The sequence below is a fragment of the Physella acuta genome, unplaced genomic scaffold, assembly GCF_028476545.2.
Source record: "Physella acuta isolate Inbredline_101_S28 unplaced genomic scaffold, ASM2847654v3 ptg000296l, whole genome shotgun sequence".
In the NCBI taxonomy this organism is placed as follows: domain Eukaryota; kingdom Metazoa; phylum Mollusca; class Gastropoda; family Physidae; genus Physella; species Physella acuta.
This window is the reverse complement of record NW_026731815.1, coordinates 326,061-348,769: the sequence shown is the minus strand read 5'-3', so window position 1 is coordinate 348,769 and position 22,709 is coordinate 326,061. Positions and strand designations below refer to the sequence as shown.

Here is a 22,709-nt window from a genome sequence, read left to right as displayed (position 1 = left end):
CGGCCGTTAATGCTGCCGTCCATCACGGTTATTTCCAATTATCTCGATATTTTTACAGCCCTCCCCTGTTTATCGATCTCATTATTGAAATTTTCAAGCCAGTAATCTTTGAAAATTGGCCTGTTTCATTCTATAATTGATCTTACCGTTGCGTTTAAAAAAAAAAAAAAAACAACATTTGATTTAATATTTTTTTTAGAAATTACCACGTTTAAAATTGAATCTGAAAATAATAAAAAAAATGATTTTATTTCAATTTATTTATTTTTGTTCCGTGTAACATTGGTTTAAAAAAAACTTGGACTAAATTTTTTTGTTTTGTTTTTACTTCCCTTCGTATGTAGAGCTCACAACACGCGCATTACTGCGACATTTACTCACAATTTCCTCCTTACAGCTACACGTCGCCCTGCCGGAAGTCTAAAATCCACACCCCGTAGCATACTTTCTAATACCTCTACTAAGCACTTAAGAGTAGAATATTTATTCAAATGTAGAGCGAATGTTTTTCAAGTATATTTTGTCTAAAACATTTTCTCTTTTAAATAACTTTACGAGTTGGGTGGTGGTGGGGGGGGGGGGGGTCATGTTTAAAAAATCTACGACAGTATTATTTCATCAACTCTCTTGAAGGCGTCGAAAATTATTTTTTTTTTGCATAAAAAATATCACTGTATATGCATTAAGTTTAATTTAGTCTAATAAATATTTTTATAGTCATAGCTCAGTTTTACAATCAGCATGCGTGACACAGAACTATTTTTCTTTGCCGTGAGTCTAACGCCCCACTTCTCCAAGGCTAACTAGGATTTGTTCCCACGAGATTTGCTTCAATCTGACGGTGCCAGGTCAAGTCGTTGTGGGCTTGATCACAGCGATTAGACCTTGAACCTTCGTGACCTTTCTGGGACCAGCGAAGATGGAAACGGTTCGAGTTAGGCTATAGAACTTACTGGCGAAAACTGGGTTCTCGTTCTTGCTAGGGTTACTGGGTTGTCATTCTTGCGAGGGTAAGTAGCTAGGTTGTCTTTCTTGCGAGGATAGCTAGGTTTTCTTTCTTGCTAGGTAAATGTGTTGTCGTTCTTTCTATGTTAACAGGGTTGTTATTCTTGCTAAGAGAACCGGTTGCCCTTACTTCATTCGCCTTTTTTTTGTCGTGCAACTATCCTCGCAATGACTTTTATTTTAGAACGATGCTGGAACGTTGTATCGTCCCTCAATACCATTCAGCCCCAGCGATACTGTTTCGTATCACTGATGTAGAATTTTCCCCTCGATACCGTATCGTCCCACCGATACTGTTTCGTCCCACCGATACTGTTTCGTCCCAGCAATGTTTTTTTTTTTATATTATAAAAACCCATTTCTTAAGTTAATCTTTTGTGCCTGTCATCCCACGATCCAAATACCATTGACTCAGTCTTTAAAAAAAAAAACTATGCTTGTACCAGGATCAACATGGTCGTCTGCAAGCTCTCAGGGTACTTAGCAGTCCCATCCAGGCCACTTGGCTAGTCCAGCGTGTCTCTGTGTCAAACGGCTAGGCTGTCTTCACATGGCCAATGTCACCGCTACATTGCTCAGAGTATAGGCGGCTGTAGATTTGAGTTGTTTATTGCAGGTTGTGAGTTTGTGCTTTTTTAAAAAATCTGTGACTTTAGGAAATCTAAATGTGTCTTAGACAATATATTTGAAAACTTTTTAAAGTGTTGCTCTGTTGATACGAAAATTTTGTTTACTTATGTCTAGAAAGTTTCAAAATTTGGAATTAAAAAATAAAATCGTGCTGTTTAATTGTGATATCTCATGTTTCGCTTTCGTTCCAAGGTAAAGAATGCTCATGTACATACTGTATTTTGTGTGGTATGTTTTTTGGATTTGAGTGTAAATTTAGGTGTTTTTACCTCTACGCGATAGTAATTTAGGCGTTTAACGTTTTCTTTCATGATAAAATGGATACACACGTGATCTGGTAAATCAACGTAAAGCTATAGCGTGTGGTGTATTGTATACAAGGATCGCTTCATAGATCACCTTGCCATGTCCCGTTAACATGTCCTTTTTTGTAAACATATTTTCATGTGCGATGTACATTTGTTCTGTACTTATGTTCTGTAGACATCTACGTTCGAAATTTCCTGTTTTCATGGATAAGTCCATGTAAAAAATGGGATGGGTTGATGTGTGAGCATATCTGCAACATTTCTCACGACACTAGGTCTATCAGCCAGTTATTTCATCGTTAACTGTTTACGACTTATTTTTATCATTGTTGTATCAGAGATCATGTGTAGAAGAAAAGAAGTCAGTGTTGATTCAGTTTGTTTGAAGTTCGTCCTAAAAGTACTATCAGTTGATTTTAGGCGATATAAACATTTTGAAACCGTTTTGTGGGGTGTAAATTGGATTTATCAGTAACATTGTAGTGTGGCATAGCTGTGAAAGTCTCGGTTTAACCCACAAATGTGAAAGTCTTTGTTTTACTCTCAGCTGTGAGTCTTGGTTCAATACAGCTGTGAAAGTCTGGTTTAACACGAAGCTGGGAAAATCTTGGTTTAGCTCAAAGCTATTAAAGTCGTGGTTTAACACAGCTATGAAAGTCTTGGTTTAACACACAACTGTTAAAGTCTTAGTTAACACGGCCCCGTTAAGTTGTAGCTTCCTTAACGTGCATGCATGCAGTAACACTTACCCCGTACTTGACCCCTTGATGCTTGAGTAGACAACTACAGGCCACTTACATGCTTAGGGTCAAGGCTGTTCGGCGAGCCGGATTGCTCACTAGATAAATAAATAAATAAATAAATAAATAAATAAATAAATAAATAAATATATATATATATATATATATATATATATATATATATATATATATATATATATATATATATATATATATAATTTGTATGCATGGGTGGTCTGGTTGTGTCCAGTCACCTATGTTTGTGTGTAATACGTCAGACACCGAACTCCCGAATGTAAAACGCTACTTGTAGTCAGCTTAATACAAAATTGCCATAGCCTGTTAACTAAAGGAAGATAAAACAGAATAAAGTGAGTTTAAGCTCCGTGAGAAGCCCATTAGAACAGTTTTATTACACGGCTATCCTTTGTGTGGTGTCTTTAATGAAGACATGTAGTGTAAACACGGGACGGGAGGGGAAGGGAGGGGGTGATCAGGAATTTATGTCTGTTGTGTCTAGGTAACGAGAAGACGTTTTTCTCTCTATGTGTGTGAGTGTGTGTGTGTGTGTGGAACTCACTGTGTGAGTGTGTGTGTGGAACCCTGTGTGTGAGTGAGAAGGTGTGCGTGTGAAGTTTGGACCAGCCGTGTGGTCTTTGATGTAAAGAGGTGTGAAATAAACTGAGAAGTACCGGGCGTTGTGTATGTGTCGGCTGTAGGGGAGGGGAATTCCAAGTGTGTGTGTATGAGGGGTTACGATGTGAGTGGGCTTCTGTGTGTGTCTCAGTGTGTATACAGGGTATTTCCATTGTCTGTGTAGATTAGTTTGAATGTGTGTGTGTGTTAAGGGGGAAGTTTATAAGTAGACGGCTGGGATTGTGAGTAGAATCATGTGTTGGGATATAGACTAACGGGAACTGTTGGCATGACGCTATCCCACCTCATGGGTTTTAGGGTTAGGTTAGGGTCTAGGGTTGTATCTAAACTTGCGTAGTGTGAGTTTGTTAGAAAAACAGTTAGGTACGGCTTAACATAGAGGACCTACTAGTAAATGTGTCTACGTTTCATTGATAACGGGGTAAATAGAAATTTGAGTACAATATTTTCAGTCTAGTTCATTTAGTATCACCAGCCAATACAGGCTTTATTGATTTTTAAAAATATTTTAAATTAATTTTTCGGTTAATGCAGGCATGTTCTACATTTTGTTACATTATTGTTTCTTATATTTTCGTCGAATGCAACATATTATAATTAGATATAGGCTTTACATATTGTTTATTTTAAATTTGATACTGCAGTTTTGTTCTTTAGATGTTTTATGTTTCCTGTAGCCTATTTGCTACCGTCATTCAGTTCCTGGACATATTTGACGATAGTTCTATAGATAGCCCACCGGCTCCTGAATATCTCCTTCACATGCATTCGACACCCCCTTCACCCTAATCCATCAGCCGAGATCTGGACACTGTTACCGCCTGTACCCCGCTAATACATGTAATCCCGCATTGATCAGATTGATTTTTTTTAACGGCAAGATGGCCGTCGTCGGAAGTCACGTGATATTTAAGTACGTTGTCAGTCTGGCTGTGCGGATTTGCATGCGAGACATTTTTCCATCATTAGCAGTTAGTGCTCACGATTTACACGTTACCAGATGAAGCATCAGATATACACTGTTCATGTCTTTGGTGCCATGTACATGTGGAATGTTGTGAAATAAGAACCCAGTCTAATGGAACCCTCACGTTTCTTAATGAGAGAGTAAAGACAGTGTTAGGGAATGTTCACACGTGATGCTGATAAATAAATAATTGCTACTCAGCGTAGTAATGAATTAAAGATAACTTGTGTTCATCGGCAGCGATTAGGGTTACCTTTCTTGGTGTGTAAGATTTTGATTCACCTTTCTTTGTGTAGGTTTTACGAACCTTCTTTCTGTGTAGATATATTTTACCTTTTTGTGTGTGGATTTTCTTTACATTTTTTTGTGTGTGTAGATTTTTATATCTTCTTTTGGTGAAGATATTTTTTTTTACGTTTCTCTTTTTGTGTACATTTTCTTTGCCTTTATTTGTGTGATTAGAATTTCTTTACCTTTATTTGTATGTCTAGAATGTGTCTATTCGAGTTCCTTGTGTAGATTTCTTTAGTTAGTTTATAAGTCGCGCATTTGGCACAAGTAAAATAGAATGCACTGTCGGTGATTCACATAAACATGATTTCACCCCTAGCTTGTTTGTTACCCCCATGCGACCCTCTCACATACTGCTTACATACCCCCATAGTGTATTTGAGTGTTCGATATAGGCACATTCGATTATGCTACATTGTTTGACATAGGCGCGTTCGACTACGTTACTCTTCAGTAGCAGCTTCTTGCTGTTCATCGCTGATGTACTCACTCGATGGTGGAGCAATCTTGGAAGGATGTTGTAAGACTCTAAAAATAGTGTGGTTGAACCGTCTTGCTTTAAGAGTGAAGATTTCATAGTACTAAAAAAAGCCAAGCCCTGTCGTAAGGATATTTTAGATGTATTAATAGCCTTGGTAAAAGACATGGATTTCCCAACGTTTAATGACGCTGTGGTATCTACCACGCACCCCGGGGCGCAAAGCCCCACCCTAGCAACGCCTCTGCCTGTCCCTGACACCGGGAATCTCCGCAGTGAAGCTATGAGTGAGGGGCGTGTGGGCCGCAGATAAAATGTTGCTATCCACCATTATTATCTGCAGCCCTTCCCTGCCCTGTTCCCCTCCTTTATTTACTCCAGCTAATCGTCTGTCATGTCAGTGCTGATTTCTTTCACACGTCTATCTCCCCACATCTCCCCTCACCCACATTGTTTTCTTTTTTTGTTTTAGTTTTTTTTTGTCGTCCCCCCGTCCCCCCCTCTGTTCTCTTCACCCAAAGCTTCTTTTGTTACACATCAAGAATGAGATTTCTTTATGTGGGTAGTCTAGACACCACCAGTATTGCGCAGCGCGAATCATTTACTTCCGCCTGAATCACTTGCGGAACAGCTGGTTATCAGGCTGTTACTCACCCCTCCCCCGACTTTTTATGTGGATTAAAATAATGATGAATATAAGAAAATATTTAAAATAATCGAAGCTATTTACTATTTTATATTAAATCTTGGTTTAAAGAATTTAGGAAATAATGAAAAATTATTTATTTATTTCGTTACATCGTTCTGCTGTAGCCTACTCGCCAAGGCATGAAGAAGGTTGAAATGCCTTTTGAGAAATACAAAACCTCACCACATATAAAGAACCCCAGCCTCAAATCCCATTATACAAAACCTCACCACATAATATATAGAACGCCACACACAATTCCCATCATACAAAACCTCACCACATAAAGAACGCCACACACAATTCCCATCATACAATACCTCACCACACATAAAGAACGCCACACACAATTCCCATCATACAATACCTCACCACACATAAAGAACGCCACACACAATTCCCATCATACAATACCTCACCACATATAAAGAACGCCACACACAATTCCCATCATACAATACCTCACCACATATAAAGAACGCCACACACAATTCCCATCATACAATACCTCACCACATATAAAGAACGCCACACACAATTCCCATCACTGATTACGTACACTCAGCCCCGTAAAGAAAAAGAAAACACCAGTATCGATTTTGTCAACAAATACGTCAAGTGTTTGACCCGGTTCCTGTCCACCCTGAGTTTGATCAGAATAAGACGAGGGGTAGCTTGGCTTTAGGTCCATCTGGTCTAGTACTCACGAGATATTAAGGTAGCTTGGCTTTAGGTCCACCTGGTCTAGTACTCACGAGATATTAAGGTAGCTTGGCTTTAGGTCCACCTGGTCTAGTACTCACGAGATATTAAGGTAGCTTGGCTTTAGGACCATCTGGTCTAGTACTCACGATATACTAAGGTAGCTTGGCTTTAGGTCCACCTGGTCTAGTACTCACGAGATATTAAGGTAGCTTGGCTTTAGGACCATCTGGTCTAGTACTCACGATGTACTAAGGTAGCTTGGCTTTAGGTCCACCTGGTCTAGTACTCACGATGTACTAAGGTAGCTTGGCTTTAGGTCCACCTGGTCTAGTACTCACGATGTACTAAGGTAGCTTGGCTTTAGGTCCACCTGGTCTAGTACTCACGATGTACTAAGGTAGCTTGGCTTTAGCACATCTGGTCTAGTACTCATGAAGTACTCATATACCGGGTTGTTTGGCTTTAGGAACGTCAGGTGTAGTTTTTACAAGGTATTTACAACGTTGAGAATCACTCTTTCATTGATGATGTATCACTAGGCTGAATGTAGATGTTTTGAATCACTCTTTCATTGATGATGTATCACTAGGCTGAATGTAGATGTTTTGAACCACTCTTTCATTGATGATGTATCACTAGGCTGAACGTAGATGTTTTGAATCACTCTTTCATTGATGATGTATCACTAGGCTGAATGTAGATGTTTTGAACCACTCTTTCATTGATGATGTATCACTAGGCTGAATGTAGATGTTTTGAACCACTCTTTCATTGATGATGTATCACTAGGCTGAGTGTAGATGTTTTGAATCACTCTTTCATTGATGATATATCACTAGGCTGAATGTAGATGTTTTGAACCACTCTTTCATTGATGATGTATCACTAGGCTGAATGTAGATGTTTTGAATCACGGCTTTACTCATGTCCACTTCTCCGTTTCTGCCCTCACTCTCACACCTCCCCCTCCTGCTCACCAACACACATGCTAGCCAGCCTACATGGCTCGCAGCACGTGTTGACGAACACATGTTGTGAGCGCTTGAGATCCATGTGAGTAGTTACATGTTCTATCAACTATCAGATATTCACGCCCATGCTGATCTCGTGGGCTATAACGAGAATCTCGTGCCAGAGTTGATCTACAGATGTTTAGCGTTTATTACATTAGTAGAACATCACGAGTGGCCGTTTAAAACACATTATCGCTGTCTTAACGAGTTTTTAATGATGTCAGAGTTAGGTAGATTTTTCTCTTGTTTTTTTATTTCCCCGTGTATACGCGTGTTTAAGAATGTGTATTCTTCTATCTAGAAAGTTTAAAACTTCTCGATTCGCTTACATTTTTGAGTGTATTGTAGATTGTGGCAAGCGGACAACAGGCCTGATGTATTATTGGTAAGATAAAACAAACCTCATTTGTTACTTTGAGCATGTCGCATTGATTAATTTTGTGGTCAGTACTAGCAGTACATTTGACTATTTACAGCTAGATTCTAATATTCAGAGCTGGGTGGGTCCATTGACGTCCACTAGACCGGGAACCGAACTCGAGACTTTAGGATTAGCAATCCAGAACACCCCCGCACGACCGACCCTGTGATTTATGTCTCATCTACAGGAACATCACTAACATCGAGATTTGTGGTGTAAAACTAGTTTATGTGATATACGTCGCGGGACCATTATTTATTGACTTACACGATAATTAATATCAACGAAAAAACAAACACAGTTATCTAACCTAGTGTCGTTCAACGTGTTTATTTAGATCCCTTGTGGTTTCATTGATACCAAACTTTTGATTTAACCCAGTGTCGTTCAACATGTTTCTTTAGATCCCTTGTGGTTTCATTGATACAAAACTTTTGATTTAACCCAGTGTCGTTCAACATGTTTGTTTAGATCCCTTGTGGTTTCATTGGTATTGTAAACGCCACGGGTCACTGTTTACCTTTTGTTCTGGTAAACTTGACACCGACTCGCGTAAAGGACACGACGACAAACATTCGTACGACACCGCACGTGAAAAATAAACAACGCGTGCATATTGAGCCGCCCTTGATATCTTCACGTGCATGCGGGCGCGTGAGTGCATGCGGGGGCGCAGGGGTGGAGGCGCTCACGTTTGTTATACATTTTTTTTTCGTGGAAAAATCCGGGGAGTTAACTGTAACACATCGTCAGCTGTAATCAAGCTTGCACTCCCAGACTTGAGATGACGCGAGGGGGGTGAGGGATTTTGTGAGTAACCCGGTCGCATTGTGTCAATTGTTTGCAGTTTTTTTTTCCTTCACAGACGTCTGCTTTTTTGGTTGGTGTTAGTTTTGTTTTCATGTTTTTGCTAGCCAATATTTTCTTCTGTGTCGGAGTACTCAATCGGGAATTTCCTATCTGCAATGTTTTTTTTTTCGGAAATTTCATTCGTGTGTTTTGATTTGTGTTCAATAAATAAGCTTATGGGAATATCCGGAAAAATGGATTACAATGTGCTTGTTGTTATCTTGTTTGATATCTATAATTATAATTAGCAGAAACATATTTCATTTATTGTTTGATTTTGATGTAACATTTATGAGTCCACATCAAATTTTTTTTTTTACGTATTGCTACAGGTTTGGTATTTAAAGTAAAGATAGCCAACAATCAATACAACCGCGGTTAGCATACTTGTGTATACACATGTATTGCCAGCATTGTCTTCTAGATTTTCTAAAAATGTCGATGTTGTTTACTTCAGCTCAGAACTTAAACATTTGAATATTGAAAGTTTGTAACTTTTTAAAAATCTTTTTTTTTTTTGTTGAACGAAATACCCTCTATAAAAAACATAGTTTTAAAAATCAAGTTGGCGTTAAATTATTTAAAGGAAAAAAAAAACAATACAACTCCTGGGTGTTTAAAAAGCCAGCACGCTGAAGGATGCGTGAGTCACGGGGTTCTAGGCTCGTCGCTTCGTTGTTTTCTCGCTATTATATTATAGCAACACAACAGTCATCTCCCTTTATCTTTGATAATAACGCAATAGTAGTTTCCTCCCTTTTGTTTAACACACATTAACAACGTACATTGGATATGAATGCCGCTGTTGTCGGCACCCGGAAGTAAAACGTCAGGAGATGTGCTCGTGTAATAAACACGGCGTTTCCACATTTTTGTTTCCTTATGTTCCAGTGTTTGCGAATACTGCTAGTGTTGTTGTGATGGGTTTTCTTAGATTTTGTTGCAGCCGCCCCCCCCCCCCCTCACACACATATTTGTTTAACTTTATATTGGAATTTATTTATAAATGATAATCTGGAAGTATATTAACACACTAAAATATCCCCCCCCCCCTCCCCATAAGTCTACTCAAGTAAATTACGTATTTTATGTCTTCTCAACTAAATGATGTGTTTTCACGCAGGCTCTTGTTCAAGTGTTGCAATACAAGTCCATTTTCTCAGTATCTGTATAGATGTAAATCTCGTGTTTCTTAACATCTGTACCCGAATGCCGGCAATGAGTTTGTTTTCACAGAAAATAAAGCCGAGTTGTGTGTTGGCGTGTATGACCGTCGTGAGCGGCGTATCACCTGGTAGTAAAAGCCGCGTGCCATACAGTCTGGCACACAATACAGGTACACGCTGTGTGTACTCACTGTGTAGTCTGGCACACAATACAGGTACACGCCGTGTGTACTCACTGTGTAGTCTGGCACACAATACAGGTACACGCCGTGTGTACTCACTGTGTAGTCTGGCACACAATACAGGTACACGCTGTGTGTACTCACTGTGTAGTCTGGCACACAATACAGGTACACGCTGTGTGTACTCACTGTGTAGTCTGGCACACAATACAGGTACACGCTGTGTGTACTCACTGTGTAGTCTGGCACACAATACAGGTACACGCTGTGTGTACTCACTGTGTAGTCTGGCACACAATACAGGTACACGCTGTGTGTACTCACTGTGTAGTCTGGCACACAATACAGGTACACGCTGTGTGTACTCACTGTGTAGTCTGGCACACAATACAGGTACACGCTGTGTGTACTCACTGTGAAGTTACATTTTTTTTTTTTATTGTGTGTCTATATATGTCGGCGCCTTGAAGTTGCTTTATGTCTATAGACTACTGCCGTTTTCTTAACTTCCTTTAAATAAGTTTTTGTATATAACCGCAGTAGTAAAAATATCATTTCGGTTTTGAAAATTGTTCATTTTGTTACTAATTACGTCCTTATGAATGTGTTTATTTTATGTTTCGTATTTTAGAAGGACCATATTGAATTGTGTTATGTAGTGATACAGTAACGTACATTAAATTGAACATTGTTTACGTCTGATTACGAGGATACACTTATTTCTTATGGATACTGGATTACCTTTGTGGATACTATATCGCTTTGGTTTTTTTCAAGTGATTATTTGACTCAGGTAAAGCAGGCGTTGGAAAAATAAACTTATATTACTTGTGTCACACCTATATATGGGTATTCGTTTTGTGAGTTTGACGATTTCTGAATGCTGAGGATTTACACGAAATAAACGGATATTTTTAAGGTTTTATTTTGTTCCATTTATTTCTGCTTAACTTTGGGAAAACTTCAGGTTTTCTTGCGTTAAACATTCCACAATGTCCACACCAAACGGTACGCCAAACGGCACCCCCGGGCGGCACGCCAGCACCCCGTCGAGGGAGTCGTCGGTCGGCCCCGCTGGGAGTGACACCTCTGAATCTTCGGTGGACTCGACCAATCAGAAGCCTCGAAAGCTCTTCCGGATCCGGTCCAAAGCAGGGGAGCTGACTTTCGGCAAGCTGCTGACCAACCCTACCGTAAGTTGTCGTTTCACTATCCAAGGGCACACCACTGTACTCAGAACTCCATGGCTTACCTCTCTTTGTTTCCTCACCACCATGTATTCGGATCGCTCTCTTGTAATAAAAAGCCTATCTTTTCATCTTCCCGTCGGCCTTGAAGATCTGCTATCAGATCTGTGTAATCAATGCCATCACTACATTCTTAGTTCTTTTACTGCGAAGTTTTACTGTGATATGTATTACTCTAATTATTACATTAGCATGTTATACATCTGTATATGTATGTGTATATATATAAGCACAGTATAAAAACGCACACCTGTATATCAAGTATATGTCTTTCACCTGGGGGCAGTGTTTCTTCCAGACTTTTTTCTCCGGGGGGGGGGGCACTTGAAATTTTCGGGGGGGGGGGGGCGGTAGACTTTCTTCGGGGGGGGGGGGGCGGACACTGTTAAAAGTATATATTTTCTATATAAATTATATAAATTTCATTTCGTTCGGGGGGGGGGGGGGGATTTGGGGCCCCCCCCCCCCAAAAGAGATGCCTGGAAGAAACTGCCTTGGGGTCGGGGGAAAACATACTAGTCTTCCAGCCATATATATATATATATATATATATATATATATATATATATATATATATATATATATATATATATATATATATAATATATATATAACAAATTCATATAATATTTAGAAATAGGTTAATGTGATCCTTTTTATCAATACATAGAAAAAATGTTGAACATAGAATCAGCCTATCACTCGGCACATTCCATTTTTGAAACTCATCCTCTCTCAAATCTTATTTTAAAAATTGTATCTCACACTAGAAATAATTTTTTTTTTAACTGCTAGCAAGTCGTTGTGCAAACACATCTACTCAAATAAAATACACTCAGGTAGATCTAGATTCTGGTGTATGGGGGGGGGGGGGGTCGGGCGGGTTCTAGGGGTAGGGAGTGTCCAACAACTCAATACTGGCTGTTTCTTTTTTTATCTTTTTTTTTTAAATCATCTTTTCTTTTTTGTTAAATCAAAGAAAAAAAACTTGAATGAACTATGACCTTGTGTACGTGTAAACGTACACTTTGTACGCCCACCACTTGACAGTTTATTAAAACTTGGGTGGGAGGGGTGTGTGAGGGAGGGTCTTAGACTAGCGGTAACGGGTAGTAAAGTGTTTAAGTGCTGCGGTTGGATTCAAGACAGTAATTGTTTTAGTTGTTTTTAAATATTTGAATGATGAGAAATGTATGACTGATAATGGCCATATGACGGATGTTGGATGTATAAAGAATATATGACTGATGTTAGATGCGTGTCTGATACATGACTGATGAAAACTGACTTATGTATGACTCACGTTAGTTGTGTTACACATACTTTATGTGTGACAGATGTATGACTGACTGATGCCAGATGTATGACCGACAGATGACAGATGTATGACTGACTGATGCCAGATGTATGACTGACTGACGACAGATGTATGACTGACTGATGACAGATGTATGACTGACTGATGCCAGATGTATGACTGACTGACGCCAGATGTATGACGGACTGATGACAGATGTATGACTGACTGATGCCAGATGTATGACTGACTGATGCCAGATGTATGACTGACTGACGCCAGATGTATGACGGACTGATGACAGATGTATGACTGACTGATGACAGATGTATGACCGACTGATGACAGATGTATGACCGACTGATGACTGATGTATGACCGACTGATGACAGATGTATGACTGACTGATGACAGATGTATGACTGACTGATGACAGATGTATGACTGACTGATGACAGATGTATGACTGACTGATGACAGATGTACGACTGACTGATGACAGATGTATGACTGACTGATGACAGATGTATGACCGATAGATGACAGACTGATGACAGATGTATAATAGACTGATGACATATGTATGACTGACTGATGACAGATGTATGACTGACTGATGACAGATGTATGACCGATAGATGACAGACTGATGACAGATGTATAATAGACTGATGACATATGTATGACTGACTGATGACAGATGTATGACTGATATATGTCAGACGTTCACTGTACGACCGACGTGTAGTTAGACCCGAGCCCACAAGCCAACACGGAGAGCGTCACTTTCCTAACCCCAGCCCCACGTACGTCAGCCAGGCCAAATCTGGTTTAATCCCCACGGGATTTGATGTATATAGCTTTACCTTTTTGCCCCGTCCCCCAGGTTTACTGCCTGTCACGGCAGATTTACAGGTGAGGACATGCACGGGGTGACAGTTATGTGGGGGACACCCGTTAAATCTTTGTGCCTCCCCACACTTGCTTTATGTGGGGGACTCGTTTAACTCTGTGCCCCCCCCCCCTCCACTTACCTTCGTGCCTTGTTACCCCCTCTCACTCCACATATGTGAATTGTTTACCTGCTTTATAGATTTACAAACGAAAATTTAACATCGCCCTCTTTGTAAATATTCATACTCTTCCGCATTTTTAAGTTTTTAAATTCTAAATATATCTTCTTTTCACCACCCATCTCTCCCCCACCCCTGTATATCGCCTTTTTAAAAAAAAATTAACAGTTTCACACAGGTAAAGATATAGACGAGATTTAAAGCTTTAGCTTGATGTGATACATTCACCTGCGTGCAGTTTTTCAATGGAGATCACACACAAACCATTAGACTCATCAGTCAATAAATACACGTTTGCCATGTGAAAAGTTTATAAAGTGAGCGGTGTATCTGTCAATCAGTTCTGTAGTGGGCGTGTGCTAGCCACTGAAGTGTTGTATAAAATGTCCTACAGCAATTGTCCTGAGTAAACCGTCCATCACTAAAGTTCCTACACAAATGTTTGTATGCATACTATCCTGCTCACATAATGTCTATCATCGCTGTTGGCTATTTCCTCACACATTTCAAGGTTGTTGTTTTTTTTTTTAAATTTAATTTAAAAACTTACCTTTGATTTCAAGGTAATACTTAAGTATAGGTTTGATACCGATTTTTACGAATATAAACAAAGTTTGTTTTGAAGATGAAGTATTATTATAAAATCAAGAAAAACTACCCCGACATAAAATGTCATATATTTTTATGCGGATTAAAAAGCTGGACTAACTGACCAGCATAAATTGATGTCATACATTTTACGGTGATGAGAAAGCTGGACTAACTAACTAGCATAAATTGATGCTACACATTTTTACGGTGATCAGAAAGCTGGACTAACTGACCAGCATAAATTGATGTCATACATTTTAATTGTGATCAGAAAGCTGGACTAATTAACTAGCATAAATTTATGTTACACATTTTTACGGTGATCAGAAAGCTGTACTAACTGACCAGCAGATGGAGACCAAAGTACTGCGCCGTGTGTAGGACACAACACCCAGATTTTTTGACTGAATTTAATTACCATAATTACATTTTCACGCGACCAACACATGACAATTTTAAATTGCATGTGTGAAATTGTTGATCATTTGTTTTAGTCATATTAGATAGCGTCCATACTACGAAGATTTGATCTATAAAAATCAAAGGAAAAAAACAGGCTTAAAAAACTAAAATTCAACATTTAAAGTAATATTTTTGTGGCTGTCTTAAAGCAATGTTACACCGACTGTTACACAGTGAGTTACTCCCCCCCCCACCCTAACCCCGTCCCTGTTAACTCCCGGCCTGTTATGATTGGTAATGTCTGCTTTGTGTCCGCCGCTTGATGTTTTCCCCCGACCCCCAGCCCCCCGTGGTCGGGAGACTGGCCTTGGATGACATCGTTGACACGGCGCAAGACACATTAGTCATCGTGATTGATAATTCTCTCACGTGCTGGGTGTGTGGGGGTGTGTGACCTTGTGTGTGAGTCACTTGGTCGCAGACTGGCGGGTATGGGTGCCAGAGCTGGTATTGTGTCTTATTGGTTCTCAAACATGGCAAGTCAACTATATCCAAGTTTAAAACTTTCAATATTATGGATACCGTTAAAAAATACTTGTGTGTATATGGGGGGAGGGGGCGTATATACGAGAAGCATTCGATATTGGCATATTTCAAGTTTGTGACATTGTGGTATTCTGTGTTAGTGTTGTTAACCCGAGGTTCCATTGCATACTGGTCACACAAGGACATCCATCATAATGGGCGAGTTGCCACTGTGTTAGCCACACACACACACACAATCGAAGGTTCATGCGCCGTCATAAAATTCATGGTTCCTGGAAATCCCAAGATTTTTCTTTTGCTTTATCCGATCGAACCCACTGAAGAAAACTAATTTCCTGGGAGACTCCTGGGATTTGTTTATGATATCAGTGCATGAACCCTGACAATCGCTTGATGTTTTGACCACATATAAGCCATGTTTCGTTATCTCAGCGTTTGCTTATTTCTTTCTCATCCTAGTTTCAGCTCATTTACTTTTACAGCGATACTGGACAAGTAGAGAAAATATAAACTTCGATTCGACTTACTAATAGCCTACTGACGTCAACCTCGATCCGATACAGTATCGTCCTTAGCACTTCTCGTTAAGTGTCCCTAGAAAAATGGGCAATCGGAAAACTGCGCAACAGAAAAGTGCGCACACTAATTATACCAATACACTTTAACGTTATCATATTTCGTGAAAGTTAGTTTTATTATGTTACAGTTTACATGAAGTCACTCTTTGTTAATTTCGATAAATGTTCAGTTTAGGAAAAGAAAAAGCACTTTTTCCGTTGTGCATCTTTGCGGTCACCTAGTTACGATAGACTACTGTCTTATTGATTTCTCACACTCTATACACGATTATCCCACTGACGTCAACCGCGATATAAAACAGCAGCGTCCTTCTGACGTTATTTTCTCGCTTAAAGATGGATAATTTTTGAAATGCCATAAATGAATGTTGAAATATTTACTTCCTCCCAATCCATAATGAATGAGGTTAATAGCGCTGGTCAGGCCTGTGTTCCAGTGTAAACAAGCGAGCCACAGGTCAATATCAGCTGTTGTCAGGGTGAGCTGGTTCTATGTGAAGACCCCCAGCCATTGACCCACCCGGCAAACACGATCCCCCTTTTCCCAAGGTTTAATAGCCTCTCTAACAGACGCCGTCATTTTATGGGGTACTTGTCCACTAGACATACCCTCACCCATACCCACATATATGTTTATCTCTTATCACCGGTAGTTATAATCATCTCAACACTAACCATACGCTTAAAAATGTAAAAAAAAAAACATTTACAATATCGAACTTGCATTAGAAATAAGAAAATAAAACAAAAATGCTTTCTGTAATAAAAGCGTTTCTCGCCCTTGATATCGCTTACATATTTTAGCGACGTGAACAGCTCACAGTTGACATCCAACTAATACAGTGATCGCCATTATTTTATTTTTTCATCTCCCCTTTTATTAATGAGTTTTGTTATATTTAAATAAAATAAAATATATAAATGTGTATTGTAATATTCTTACATTGTCACCGGACACGAACGTATCTCGTAAGTTTAAATGAAATCGCAGCATTAGAAGTAAATCAAAATTAAGTTATAAGAAATTCCACACCCCACGATCAAATCAAAACAAACAAACCCAGGCATAGTGAACTAAATAAATGCTTCTATAGAAGATATGTATCACGCGCGGTCGTTCTCTCATTGGTCTAATGTCGATTAATGTTAAAGGAGCCATCGGCCAATGGTATGATTGTATTGTGGGTAAACTTTCGAGTTGGTACCGTCTTATCGTTAATGGCCCGCACATTTTTCATTTATTTTTATGGTGCTGCTTCTAACAAACAGGAGTACATCAACAACTTCCGTAGTTATGCCAAGATAAGTATCCAAATTATTTATAGTCAAGATAGTTTATTTATATTTTACTTGCTAATTCTGTAGTCAAGGACGACCCCATCCCCCAATAAAAATACCCGTTTTCAAATTATAAACATATCAGTAATTTAATTCGCAGAAGGTAAACTTTGAAGCGGGTAAAACATGGAACCAAAAAAAAAAAAACAACAACCCCCACCCGGGACAGGTAAGGTGGAAGTGTAATAACAAGCCCAGGGGCAAATCAAGGCCTTCCATCCATCAGGCGTCGTCCAGGCCTAAGATAAGCAACCACTTTAGATATTGATAAACAGGGGGATTACCATAAACACTACCGCCTACACATTTTACTTTCTCAACACAGCTAACAACCCTAGCCTCCATGGGAATTATTACTTTTTAAATAGATTTTAATGTTAATACACACCGGGACATAATTTCATATTTAAGATCTATTTTAGGATGTACAGGTTGATTTGTATCCTTTCCCCAACTAGTTGTGGTGATGGCTGGGCATAGAACTTTGTGCTTCATATGCCGGGGCCGTACTTCATATGCCGAGGCTTTAATTCATATGCCGGGGCCGTACTTCATATGCCGAGTCAATACTTCAAATGTCGAGGCCATACTTCATATGCCGATGCCATATTTCATATACCTAGGCCATATTCCATAATCCGAGGCCATACTTCATATGCTGGAGCCATACCGAATTCTACTTAATCTACCTTTTAACATATTCAGTCTAAGGACCCACCCCCGCATCTCAGTACCTTAAAATAAAGGACTAACGACACTGAGTATTTATAACCCATTTGTACATATCTTAGCCTCTTCATGTACTCACTCACTCAGACCCCCAAGATATCGGCACTGCACGTGCTCAACATGCATTCACCGTCTAGACGTTTCTCACCTCAGCCTAGAACATTCCTTTCCCCCTGACGGTGGGCCATCCGTATGAAAAACATGTTTAAAAAGTCTGATTTATTTGTCACGTGTTCCTGATAGATGTAGATATTTCCAGCAGGTTGATACCGGTGGAATGTGAACGGCTGGTGTACTTGATTTAATGTTAACGTAGGGCTGGACAGGGGTAGAGTAATGTTAGCAGGTTAAAAGTTTCTGTGGTAAACATTTAATGTTAACGTAGGGCTGGACAGGGGTAGAGTAATGTTAGCAGGTTAAAAGTTTCTGTGGTAAACATTTAATGTTAACGTAGGGCTGGGCAGGGGTAGAGTAATGTTAGCAGGTTAAAAGTTTCTGTGGTAAACATTTAATGTTAACGTAGGACTGGGCAGGGGTAGAGTAATGTTAGCAGGTTAAATGTTTCTGTGGTAAATGTTTAATGTTAGCAAAATGTTGGACGACGTTGAGATAATGTTAACAGGTTAAAAGTTTCTGTGGTAAATTATTTTATGTTAACGTAGGGCTGGGCAGGGGTAGAGTAATGTTAGCAGGTTAAAAGTTTCTGTGGTAAACATTTAATGTTAACGTAGGGCTGGGCAGGGGTAGAGTAATGTTAGCAGGTTAAAAGTTTCTGTGGTAAACATTTAATGTTAACGTAGGGCTGGGCAGGGGTAGAGTAATGTTAACATGGTTAAAAGTTTCTGTGGTAAATGTTTAATGTTAACGTAGGGCTGGGCAGGGGTAGAGTAATGTTAACATGGTTAAAAGTTTCTGTGGTAAATATTTAATGTTAACGTAGGGCTGGGCAGGGGTAGAGTAATGTTAACATGGTTAAAAGTTTCTGTGGTAAATGTTTAATGTTAACGTAGGGCTGGGCAGGGGTAGAGTAATGTTAACATGGTTAAAAGTTTATGTGGTAAACATTTAATGTTAGCAAAATGTTGGACGACGTTGAGATAATGTTAACAGGTTAAAAGTTTCTGTGGTAAATATTTAATGTTAACGTAGGGCTGGGCAGGGGTAATGTTAACATGGTTAAACGTTTCTGTGGTAATTATTTTATGTTAACGTAGGGCTGGGCAGGGGTAGAGTAATGTTAGCAGGTTAAAAGTTTCTGTGGTAAACATTTAATGTTAACGTAGGGCTGGGCAGGGGTAGAGTAATGTTAACATGGTTAAAAGTTTCTGTGGTAAATGTTTAATGTTAACGTAGGGCTGGGCAGGGGTAGAGTAATGTTAACATGGTTAAAAGTTTCTGTGGTAAATATTTAATGTTAACGTAGGGCTGGGCAGGGGTAGAGTAATGTTAACATGGTTAAAAGTTTCTGTGGTAAATGTTTAATGTTAACGTAGGGCTGGGCAGGGGTAGAGTAATGTTAACATGGTTAAAAGTTTCTGTGGTAAATGTTTAATGTTAACGTAGGGCTGGGCAGGGGTAGAGTAATGTTAACATGGTTAAAAATTTCTGTGGTAAACATTTAATGTTAGCAGAATGTAGGACAGCGTTGAGATAATGTTAACATGGTTAAGTGTCTGTGTAAAAGACTAATTATTAACATTATGTAGGACATAATTTAGTTATGTTAACACAGTGTAGGACAGCATTTCGTAATGTTAACATAGTGTAGAAGTACACAGTTAATAAGTTAACATAATGAAGTAGGACATCGTGGAAAAAGTTAACATAATAATATCGGCGGGTTGAAGAATGTTAACATGATTAACAAAACAATGCGCTCTATTGTAGTCTATAGAGACATGTTTCTTACCACTATTAATTGCTTGTTTGGTTTTGGTACACGCTCACACACCTACGCACATCCGTACAAACACGCGCGTAAACACGCACATATACCTCCGCACACCCGCATATATGCGTACATGTAGGCGCGTTTTATGATAACTTTCAGTGTATTGGTTTTATAGGAATATTACAATTGTACACATCGTGTTATACACTGTAGAATGATGTCGATGGTGAATACAATTCACATACAGCTACCCACAGCATTGTAAATATAGTATATCACGTTGTGGAAAGGATAGTGGGGGATAGTGGGGTATCAGGGAATTATCCACCCTTCATTTTTTGAAAACATCAGGGGAAAGTACTAGTAAAATAATACGAATAGAAACACATCGAGCAAAGGGAAGCTATCTGTCCTTTTTTAATGTTCTCGTAAAATGCTATGTTACCTCCCTTGGACTGTTAACAATTAAAAAAAAAGTACACATATTTTAGACAAACGTAAATAATAAAATAAAAAAAATAAAAAACAACATACAAAACTATTCTGCAGAAATTCTTTTTTTTTATTATTAAAAACCATTTCATAATTTTTTTTTTAATGATATAACGATTCTCAAACTAGGATATATCAGTGCCAACAGCCTTGTTTTATTCAATAACCAGCTTTCTTTCCAAAGTTTACTTATGATTATGTATATCAGTTCACCATCCATTTTGATTTATGTGAATACGCTGAGCCAAAAAAACAGATGAAAGCATGCCCTTTACATACAGGTGGTGTACTTTATGTTGCACCATACAACATGCGTTAAAAACTTGTCTAAACTTCCACGGTTTGGCTTGTCGAAACTCAATCATGTTTTACTCTAAACATAAACCAACTTGTTTGACGAAGCTCACGGGGTTCTGTTTATTAAGACTAACAGATAACGTTATGCTTCAATATAACAAGAACTGCCTTGGATTACTACTTAAACATTAATTGCCTTGCCTCAGTTGTAGTATAAACATTACCGCCCTTAGTTATGCTGCCGTACAGCCTTACTTACCTCCCCTTAGATAAAGCATTACGTCCCCTGTCTTGAGTCTGCACGTACATAGCGCCACGTGCAAGACGTCACTCACTACCCGCGTCAACCCCAGTGAAGGCCGTCATACTAGGATAAGACAACATATGGGGAGAGGGTTAGCTCGTCAGTTTGATTGTTGGGAACATTGTGGGGTAGGGTATATGGTGTTGTAGGGAACATGGTGTTATAGGGAACATGGTGTTCTAGGGAACATGGTGGTGTAGGGAACATGGTGGTGTAAGGAACATGGTGCTTGTAGGGAAGATGGGGCTTGTAGGGAACATTGTGGTGTAGGGAACATGGGGCTTGTAGGGAACATGGGGCTTGTAGGGAACATTGTGGTGTAGGGAACATGGGGCTTGTAGGGAACATTGTGGTGTAGGGAACATGGGGCTTGTAGGGAAGATGGGGCTTGTAGGGAACATTGTGGTGTAGGGAACATGGGGCTTGTAGGGAAGATGGGGCTTGCAGGAGCATGTTTTATTGTAGGGAACAATGTTTTGTAGGAAGCATGATGCTTGCGGGGAACCTGGTGCTTGTAGGGAACAGTGATTGTTGAGAACTTGTAGGGAACATGGTGCTTTTTGGGAACATGGTGTTGTATGGAACATGGGGTTTGTGGGTAACTATAACAAAAACGTGCATTTTCTACGCTCTTAGTATTAGATTCTTTTGGCAATTTCTTGTTTACTTGTTATGTAAATTCCATTTCGTTCTGGGGGAGGCGGGAGGCGGTAGATATGCCTGGAAGAAACTGTTCCTAATCTCAACCTTCGACATTATTACAATATGGGTATTGTCGTGTTAGCTACTCCCCCTTTTACTAAAATATGAGCAGATCTAATCAATAAGGGGCCTACAAATGTGTACCGCTAGCACTACAACGATGTAGCTGATCAACTCTCCACCATACTAGCCATGCCTGGATTATTTATTACTCACGATAACGGTCTTATTTTCTCCACCCCTCTACCCCATCAGGCTGTTGTAATTATCTTGTGTAATTAATCAACATAAAACATTCCCCAAACTATCCAATTTACATTTCGCGTTAAGGGAGATAACTACAAGTGTTTCTGTAATTTTAGAGTCGTTTCCCTTGTTTTTAAAAAAACCTAATCTCAACTCCCTATTTTCTGAGGAGAGTCAAGCCCCCCTTTCCTTAGCCATGTTGTGAACTAGATGAGTCGTCCCCCTTTATCCCCCTCCCTCTCCCCTTTCCCTTCCCTAGCTATGTGTAAGGCAGCACGGGGCCGCGTACTTTGAAATAAAAATAGCGTGAGCCAAAGGGAGGAAAAAAAATCTTCCATCTTGCTGTGTGTGTGTGAGTTGAACGGATAGCCTCTCGGAAAGATTTTTCTTATTTTATCGTGTCGCTTCGTATACATTGCTCATGTCGGTGAGGGGATTATTTATTTCATTGTGTGTGTGTGTGTTGGAATGATTTAATTATAATCTTCAGTGTTGTGACGAGCTAACAGTGACTAACATCTGGGCTGACGTTTCGTGATGGTTTGTGTAAAGGGTTAAGGTGGGGGTGTATCTTTACCTAGCCGGTCGTGATGGTAGTGTTACCGTTACGGCAGTGTTTTATATCTCTCAGGCTTTGTCTTTTTTGGTACTTGTTATATAATCTATATTAGAATGTTAGACAAGTGGCTATGATACAACATTTAGTACTAGTTGGTAACAGTATAATAAGCAAAGTACACCGTTGATAGAAGTATTATTATGGTACTTAAACGTTAATGCTGGTATTATTTACTGACAACATCATGCCAGTATAGATAACAGTATGGTGCTAAGTTGATGCTTGTGTAAAATTTGTCTGATTTTCTTTTTCTGATT

At 39.3% G+C, this 22,709-nt stretch overlaps 1 protein-coding gene across 6 annotated transcripts in view; it reads left to right on the top strand.

Annotated features, from left to right (window-relative positions):
* The window catches only part of LOC131939811 (septin-2), a 105,542-nt gene that overhangs the window by 32,401 nt on the left and 50,432 nt on the right, over positions 1–22,709 (top strand). For 2 of the 6 annotated variants that reach the window (XM_059298336.1, XM_059298333.1), the window contains exon 2: positions 10,732–11,293. The exons of 1 other annotated variant lie outside the window; for it this stretch is intronic. In XM_059298336.1, coding sequence (XP_059154319.1) covers positions 11,093–11,293 — 201 coding nt within the window. In that variant the 5' untranslated portion in view covers positions 10,732–11,092. Of the gene's footprint in view, positions 1–1,549; positions 1,622–1,743; positions 1,828–10,731; positions 11,294–22,172; positions 22,261–22,709 lie in introns of those variants that run through there. 3 more of the 6 variants (XM_059298335.1, XM_059298334.1, XM_059298339.1) reach the window with 3 other exon arrangements.